Source organism: Nipponia nippon, unplaced genomic scaffold (assembly GCF_047370975.1).
Source record: "Nipponia nippon isolate SJK-2023a ecotype South Korea unplaced genomic scaffold, ASM4737097v1 scaffold_29, whole genome shotgun sequence".
Lineage (NCBI taxonomy): Eukaryota > Metazoa > Chordata > Aves > Pelecaniformes > Threskiornithidae > Nipponia > Nipponia nippon.
This window is the reverse complement of record NW_028262346.1, coordinates 615,781-625,125: the sequence shown is the minus strand read 5'-3', so window position 1 is coordinate 625,125 and position 9,345 is coordinate 615,781. Positions and strand designations below refer to the sequence as shown.

The 9,345-nt window shown below is 47.5% G+C and overlaps 1 protein-coding gene across 1 annotated transcript; it reads right to left on the bottom strand.

Moving 5' to 3' along the window:
* Positions 1–663: 663 nt before the first annotated feature.
* LOC148054930 (uncharacterized) lies at positions 664–1,929 on the bottom strand. Its single transcript, XM_087763638.1, has 2 exons — positions 1,819–1,929; positions 664–1,317 (listed from the first exon to the last, which is right to left on the bottom strand). Exons 1-2 carry the CDS (start codon positions 1,927–1,929, stop codon positions 664–666), a joined length of 765 nt encoding a protein of 254 aa, XP_087619764.1.
* Positions 1,930–9,345: the final 7,416 nt, after the last annotated feature.

Sequence of the window (9,345 nt, the reverse complement as noted above, 5' to 3'; positions counted from 1 at the left end):
AAAGCTTCCTGTAGTTGAAGAAAAAAGGCTTCGTCATTAGGCTCCCCTTGATCAGGCGGCCTGTAGCAGACACCAACCACGAGGTTCCCTTTGTTGCCTCAGTCTCTAATTCTTACCCGTAAGCTTTCAACCTGCTCGTGGCTATTCTTTAGAGACAGCTCTTCACAATCTATCCATTTCTTGATGTAGAGGGCAATGCCTCCGACCCTCCTTCCTCACCTATCCCTTCTGAACAGCCTGTAGCCTTCGATAGCCACACTCCAGTCATGGGATTCATCCCACCAAGTTTCAGTGATGGCAACTAGGTCATAACTTTCTAGCAGCATGGTAACTTCCAGCTCCTCCTGTTTGTTGCCCATGCTGCGTGCACTGGTGTAGACAGCTGGGCTGTCGGCCATGTCACCTTCTTGGAGGAACACCCCTTCGATCCCTTGAGGAATTTCTCCGATATTTCCCTGTTGGCTCCTATTACCTCAAGAGCCCCCCGCTCATCCCCATAAGACTTCGACTGTGCAGCAGTGTCTCCAGCATGCCTCAGATCAACAGGCTGAGGGCCCCTGCTAGCACTCCATCCCCCGCTAGTACCCCATCCCTCTAACCATGGCATGCCATCCCACCCCTTATCACAGGCAAACCTGATATCGACCCCCTCCCCCTTCAAATCTAGTTTAAAGCCCTGTTGATGAGCCCCACAAGCTCCTGAGCAAAGACCCTCTTCCCCCTTTGAGAAAGGTGAATCCCATTGGATGCCAGCAAGCCTGGTGCCATATAGGCCATCCCATTGTTGAAAAACCCAAAATTGTGATGATGACACCAGCCATGGAGCCATATATTAATGGACTGGATCCGTCTGTTCTTTTCAATGTTCCTGCCCGCAACTGGAAGGAGGGAGGAAAAAATAACCTGTGCTCCCAATTCCCTCACCAACTCTCCCAAGGCCCTGAAGTCTCTTTTGATAGCTCTTGGACTACGGGTTGCAGCTTCCTCTCCACCTACATGGAAGATCAATAACGGGTAGTAGTCAGAGGGCCATACCAGGTTGGGAAGTTTCTTGGTGATGTCCTTAACCCGGGCCCCAGGGAGGCAGCAGACTTCCCTTTGAGGAGGGTTTGCCTGGCATATTGGACCCTCTGTCCCCTTCAGAAGGGAGTCACCTACAACTATAACCCTTCTTTCCTTCCTCGTGGAGGTGGTTGTGATACTGTGGTTAGGCCTTTCTAACCTTGGTGACACCTCTGGTGCAGATGGACTGTCATCCACATCCTCCCTTGACTGGCCTTCCACTTCCAGAGCCTCATGCCTGTTGGACAGAGGCACCTGTGAGGGTGTAGTAGGCAAGGAGGGAGCTCACCTTCCGCCCTGAGCATGGCCTTGCCTCCATTCACTTCTTTCCTTTAGGCTGCTGCCTTCAGCCTGGCAGTGGGAGGATATAGGGTCCCCTTGATCCTGAGTATTTCCTATTTGGTGCTTCTGTTTCTGTTCCAGGGAGGGCAGAGCTTGGCTCCACCAGTCTATCTCTTTCTCAGCCTGCCTGATGCTCCTTAACCTTTCTACTTCCTCTCGTAGCTCTGCCACCAAGCTGAGCGGATCATCCACATGTTCGCACCTCACACAGCTGTTCTCACTACTGCCAACCGTTACCAGTGAAAGGCTCTGGCACTCCCTGCAGCCTGAGACCTGGGTGGCTGCATGGTTTGTTGGGAGCGCAGTTTGGGTTGCCACATCCATTCTGGTGGTTGTAGAGGACATGGCCTAGTGCCAGGTCGAGACCATAGCTGAGCTCCTTCTGGGAGGGCGATGACCACCGGCTGAACTTACCTTTTGAGCTGGCAGAGCTTCAGCACCCTGCCTGCGCAAACTGCCACGCCGCACCCTGGCTGCCTGTCCTGGTCGCCGTGCTCCTAGTCGCTCGCACTCCCTAGGGACCATTTAAATCTCCCGCAGTTGCTCCTGGCTATGCCCCCCACCGCGTCAGCCTCACTCGCGAGAGCTGGAGGTTCCTGGCGGGTCTCTCGGCAAGTCCGTGGGTTTCCCGGGCTCCAGGAACCCCCCCTTAGCCTCATCGCCTCGCACTCAGCCGCAGAACTTACCATTGCCGCTGCTGTGCTCCTTGCCGATTTTCTTTAATAATTTCATATATTTTGTAAACTGAAAGAACTAATTCAGGTACAACCATATGCAATGACAGTGAATAAATGATTGTGCTCAAAAGCTGGGAAAGGTGTGACATGAAGAGCAGCAACTATTGTTGTCTCAGGTATAAACCAGTGGAATGTGTGTCTGCACTTTGGGGTAGCTGATTTGGTGGCAAATGAATTAAAACATGAGAGAGAGTCACCTTTTAAGGGCAAAAGGTCTTGAATTCTGCTTGCTGATCAGAATGACACCAGTATTTATGCTGATGGCCAATAAGGGCATTTCTGACTCCAATTTCATTTCCAGCAAACATTAACGTTACCTCACGGTGTGTTATTTGAATCAGCGCATGTCACCAGAGGTTGAATAAGAAGGTTTCTCCACAATCCACAATGGAGTACCGTCACTTACTAAATTATGCTGTTAAATATTGTAGTATGGCTATAAAATACAATGAAGGCCTGTGGAAAGATGCCAGCCTTTTCTGAGAAAGAGAGAGCACTTTTTGGAACCCTGCCTGTGGCCTATAATTTTCACTTCCTCCCACTACAGTGTGAAGTGACATGAAAGGACTTGTAAAGTCAAGTCCAGGAGACTGGTGGGGATTTGAAGGAGTAAAGCTAAAGTTAGATCATTGATGGTAGCATTTCATAGAATCATAGAATCATCAAGGTTGGAAAAGACCCTTAAGATCATCGAGTCCAACCGTTAAACTAACACTGCCAAGTCCATCTATACCATGTCCTCGAGCACCACATCTATCCGTTCTTTAAATACCTCCAGGGATGGAGACTCAACCACTTCCCTGGGCAGCCTGTTCCAATGCTTGACTACCTTTTCGGTGAAGAAGTTTTTCCTAATATCTAACCTAAACCTCCCCTGGCGCAGCCTGAGACCGTTTCCTCTCGTCCTATCATTCGTTACTAGGGAGAAGAGACCAACCCCCACCTCACTACAACCTCCTTTCAGGTAGTTGTAGAGAGCAATAAGGTCTCCCCTCAGCCATGTCACCTTCTTGGAGGAACACCCCTTAATTCCTTTGAGGTATTTCCCTGGTGTTTCCCTGTTAGCTGCTATTACCTCAGAAGCCCCTGACTCATCTCTGTAAGACTTCAGTTGTGCTGCAGTGTAGCTGGCCCATCTCAGAGCAACAGGCTGAGGGCCCTAACTAGCACCCTGACCCTCTAACCTTGGCGTGTCATCCCACAGCTTGTCACAGGCAAGCTTGATATTATCCCCTCCCCCTCCAAGTCTAATTTAAAGCTCTGTCGATGAGCCCCGCTAGCTCTAGAGCAAAAACCCTCTTCCCCCTTTGAGAAAGGTGAATCCCTTTGGATGCCAGCAAGCCTGGTGCCATGTAGGCCATCCCATTATCGAAAATCTCAAAATTGTGGCGGCGACATGAGGCACAGAGCCATGTATTAATAGACTGGGCCTGTCTGCTTCTTCCAATGTGACTGCCTGCAACTGGAAGGAGGGAGGAAAAAATAACTTGTGCTCCAGATTCCCTTACCAACCGTACAATCTTCATACAGGTCTGCTTTCCTAGTGTGTTGTTATCATTAAAAACACCAAGGCAAGACCTACAGGATCTTTTCACTGTCTTTAAAATTCAAACCTGGGTCCCAGCTGGATGGTAAGGGAGCCTTCATCCCCAAATCCTTCTCCTCTGTCCTGCTTACAGCACATGACTTGGCTTTGCCACTCTAGTGTCTTCATCCCAGGAAAACAGGCTTCTCTTCTTGCCATCGTCACTTTGCAGAGCCTTACATCTCCTCTCCTTGGCACTGGCACTGCTGTGGGGACAGACTGGGCACAGAAGCAGCCTCGATGCAGCGCTCTCCACCTTTTGGCAAATTCCAATTTGCAATTAGCCATGGGAAAGATGGAAAATGAGCTAAAGGATGTATATTCACTTTCTTCAGTATGTAAAGGGCTGTGTGTGTTGGGGTGGCAATGGGAGGAGAGCAGGTGAAAGGGAAGTTGGAACTGTGAAGTTTGAAGGTGAAAAAAGTCTTTATATCTGGATTAGTGGAGTCCTGGGGCCTTCAAAAATAGCTGAAATTCCCTTTTTTGAGTAATGGAGTAGTAGTTTGCATTGATCTTAAGAATTTGCTTATAGTTTTCCCTGGAGTTCAATGTACTGGGGAGTGCAAAGCTGACACAGCTCAAAAGTTTTATGAACCTCAGGTAACAGCGTGAAAGGAAATTTTAATAAATATTACATTTATTTAAATTTAATTTTTTCCTTGTTAATAATAAAAGCCAACCTTGGTCTTCTGGGCTTTTTCTCATATGCCTGCTTAATACAGCAGCCGAATCATGGAATTATTTATATTTTTAACTTTGTTTTCAGTAAATCGCCAGTCATTCACCTTTCAAAAGCATTAAATTCAGAGACGAACAGCAGGGGAGAGGAAGTCTGAAACAAATATTGACTTTCAGGGGTTTGTTTTGCATTTTTTTTAAACACAGGTTTAGAAATAGAAGCTGTTGTGGATTATGAGTAAAAGCACAGAGAAAGGAAAAGACATTTGTGTCTATAGATTTCTTCCAATTATAGACCTGCAGCTCTATTTCTGCTTCATTTGCAGGAAGCCACAGCAGTACCAATAGGTAGTGGCCCTTGCTGGCTTAAAGAGGCACTTGGCTGAAAATCTGGGGTCTGGTCATCATTGGGTGAATGGTCTTCCTTACAGAGGATACCTGCTACTAGCCATGGATACTGGTATTGTGAGCAATAGATGAGATCCCAAGGAAAACCCAAGCAAAGGAGGCATGATAGAGTTGAGAAATCCATCAGGATTGCCATATAGTAACCTTTATGTTATGCGAAGACTACAAAGATTTTTCCTTTTAAGTTCAGCAGCCCAGTCAATGCCTAAAGATAATGACAGACTCTTGCTACTGGTCTCTCCTGTCCCCTGGGACAGAAGGACTACAGCCAGCTAGCTGTCCCCTTGGGTGCTCTAGAAGCTTTCTGTAGGGTTCTTGCCTTCCTGTGAACGAAGGCACCTCTTCAATCCCCAGGTAACATCTGCAACATCCACCCTCCGCACCAATCTCCCCTATTACCCCACTCTCTGACCTACCTGAAATCCTAGCCCATGCAGGCTAAAATGCAGCAAGAGAGGCTACCCACAGCCTGTCAGCTATGTGGAGAGCAGGCAAATGCCATACATCATGTGTTATGCTCATGACCACTTCAGGGACCACTCTAGTCGGAGCTAAAGACTACAGCAAGAAAAGCCCAGCCTGCAATCTCAGATATCACAGGTCACAACACCGCAGTGACTCACTTGACAAGTTTTGTTCAAGTACAGTTGCACAGTCTTGATTCAAAGACATCAGGAGATGAAATCTCTACCAAGATCTTTGGCAACTTGTTCCCAGAGATAATGACCAACAAAACAGGTGCCTGGATTCCTGCTCATGTCTATTTGTGTTCAGCTTGCAGGCACTGGTCTGTCTTGTGCCTTTCTTTCTCTTTTAGATTAAAATCCTTTTATAGCAGGTGCATACACACAGCAAGTTGCCACTTGAGCTTGTTGATGAGCTGAACAAATTATTTTCTTGGAAGCATTTTCTCCAGCCCAGATTTGTGTGGGCTTCTGCATCCTCTCCAATTTCTCATTGTCCCTGACAAAGCACATATCCTCGAACTGGACATGGGTTCCTGTTACCTGTGCCCTTGTGACTTACACTGAGCTAAAATTAGTCCTGTCCTTTCACCAGTCTCCTACAAGGTGGCATCAGTTGGTCCCACCACCATACTGAGAATACAGGTCCAGATGAAGGACCTTCCTTTAGGACCTCTCAATCTTCTTCAGAGTCATTGCCTTCCAGAGGGACTCCCACACACCGCTGCACACTCGGGGCTGGCCAGCTGGAAAGCAGCTTTGCAGAGAGAGACCTGAGGGTCCTGGTGGACATCAAGTTTTCCATGAGCCAGCAACGCGCACTCATCACAAACAAGGACAACGGCCTCCTGGGCTGCATTAGGCAGATCATTGCCAGCAGGTGGAGGGAGGTGATCCTTTCTCTCTACTCAGCACTGGTGAGACACATCTGGAGTGCTGTGTCCAGTTCTGGGCTCCCCAGTACAAGACAGTACAAGACATATTGGAGCAAGACCAGCAAAGGGCCACAAAGACAATGAATGAACTGGAGCATCTGACATGTGAGGAAAAACTGAGAGCTTCGACTGGCCAGCATGTTGAAGGGAAGGCTCAAGGGGATCTTATCAATATGTATAAATATCTGGTGGGGGTGAGTAAAGAAGACAGATCCAGACTCTTCTCAGTGGTGCCAGGGAAAGGACAAGAGGCACAAACTGAAATACAGGAAATTCCATTTAAATGTAAGAAAAAGCTTTTTTACTCTGAGGGTGTTAAAACACTGCAACAAGTTGCCCAGACAGGTTGTGGAGTCTCCATCCTTGGAAATATTCAAAACACAACTGGACATGGTCCTGAGTAACCCGCTCTGGTTGACCCTATTCTGAGCAGAAGGGGTTGGAGCAGATGATCTCCAGAGATGCCTTCCAACTTCAGCTGTTCTGTGATTCTGCTGTTCACCACTCCATAGCTTCAACCTGTCCTCCTGGTTCCTATTCTGTCTCCCAATTTGATGCCATGAAAATGTATGCTCTACGTGCCTGGACTGCTGATGGACCCAGAGTCCTTTCCACACATTCTCAAGCCATATTAAGCACTCCTCCAAACTTTAGGTTATCTGTACATTTTAGCCAGCAGCACTGTTTTTATTTATTTCCAGACCATTGATGGAAACATTAAATTGCATCTAAGCTATGACTGCCTTCTCAGGAATGCCACAGAAAAGTGCTCATTAAACAGATTTCCTGCTTACAATTTCTGTCCAAGATCTGTCTTTGTGGCCCTTTGCTGGACCCATTGCTTAATCTATTGAATATTAGCACATAAAAACTCCATAGATTTCCAGTCCATGTAGTCTCTATGTCCCTTTTCTGTTCATTAACAGCAACAGATGCCTAGGAAATGACTGCAAGAACTGTGACACATCCACCCACCCCCCACATATTCTCCCAGCTTCTGACAGCTGGAGGTTTAGGAGTTCTTGCAGCAGTGGTAGCAACTAAACCATTGTGTCCTATGGCCAGCAGTGGACCTGAATTAGTCTGCTTCTTTTTAACCTGTTCGCACTTTAGTTGTTCACTGTCATGATGAATTCTCTAACAGGATTGTATGCCCTGAGGAAAACTACTTCCCATCTTTTGTTTTGAACTTGCGTGATATTTTCGCTGGATGTCCTCTCCTCTCTGTGGTATGGGAAGCAGTGAGTGATCTTGCCTTCTTCATGTAATCTCTAGCACCCAAGATTTCATAGCCTTCCATTCAGGCCACCTTGCTGAGACTCGTCAATCGCCTTGTGATAGATTTGTTGCCAGGGAAGACAGCCTGTCCTCCCCACTGCTTCCTCAGAGCTGGCGTTGGACCTCTGCAGGTAGACAAGCAGGGCTTTATCCTTTGCAGTCAGGGCTGCCACCCCACCCCACTGCCTTTCCGGCTCCAGCTGGCCTGAAACCACCTCTTTCTGGGTTGCATTTAGTTGGGACAAAACATTTCCTTTGGAAGTGGGACAAGGAACCTCTCTGGTTCACAAGGAAACAGGGGATGGAGCCCTTACAAGTTCCTGCCCTTTGCAAAATAGCATTCTCCTTCCCTGCTGCCCTCCCCAGGCAGGCACGCAGCAGCTCACCACATGACCAAGCAAGCAAAAGGGGAAACAAAAGTTAAACAGAGGTTAAAGGAATAGGAGAAGTAAAACAGATGACTCCCCTGGGAGTCTGGGGCCGAGTGGCCCAAATAGTAGGAGCCCCTGCAAGCCAGCTCATCCACGTGCACTGCCCTTGCTGCCTTCCAGTTCCCAGGAGGGGGCCTAATAATTTTTACAAAAGAGCAAACAGCTGAAAAATGCTCATATTTAAAAATATATTGAGAGAATTTGCATGTTGTTCCCTTTTGTGGGGGGATGGCATTTATACACCCGGCATTTCAGCAGCACTGCATCTCAGAGCACTTTACATAGCAATTAATTACACACTGGTAGTGGAGTGACTGTCTACAGGCAACCTCATCAGCCATTATCCACTCAGCAACATCCAGCATACAGCTGTGAACATTTGCATTAGCAGAAAGTCATCTTGGCTGCCATTAGCAAGGTGCGGGAATGTCAGGGAGGATGTTAGGGGTCAGCTCACCCCCCGCTCCTTCCCAAAAAGCCTTTAACAGCTATCATTACAGCTTTCATAGTCAAGCTTGTGACCGTTCCCTCATTTCACCCCAGCTTTGGACCAGGGAGATGTCATCAGCTTACAGCACACTGCAGTCCAGATCCTGCACCATAATGCCATCTTTTCTTATAACACAGGAAACACTCTTAGATGGGAGACTTCTGAGATAGCACATAAAAGTGCAAAAACCAAATCTGTACAAGGGATAGCTTTGTCCATAGCCTGTGCAAGTTTCTGTTTCATATCCTTGGTGTAGCTAGCCACAGTGCAGCCCCTGTGCCCCAGGATTACTTTCAGCACTTCCCAGATCTCTCCATAAATCACCCTGGAAAGACACTGCACACCTGAATGACCAGCTTCTGACAACTTCCATAGCCTCAATGCTATTGTGAAGTACTTTGCAATGCCAGATTTTCTCCTGAGTCCCTTTTTGCCTTTGCTTTGCCCACGCCACAGCAAAACCAGATGCGTGACTGCCCTCCAGAGATTAGAGGAAGCCTGTTGGCAATGGGCAATGGAAAGAATCCCAGCAGTGCACTGACCTTTCAGAGGGGACCTGAGGACATGAGACTGATAAGCATTACTCACAAAGGACCTGGAGGTATTCTTGCTAGAGCTATAACATAAACTCCCAGACTACATCTTTACCACCAGAATGAACAGTTGCAAAAATGTCCCTGGACATTAGAACTTGATCTTCTGTATTGTAAGTTGTTAAAACACTACCTGGCATGTTTTTGGCACAATCTAACTAACATTTTCCCAAATGATGCCTAGACACAGCCTGGGAATTAGCACAGACTAGTGCCCATTCTCAGTAGGCAATTTGGATGCAACCCCCCCTTCTTTTTTGGAGGGTGAGAGAATTTAATAGTACAGATGCAGGATATCCTGTGCCAGCTGGCCTCTGCACAAGAGAGCAGACCCAGCTACAG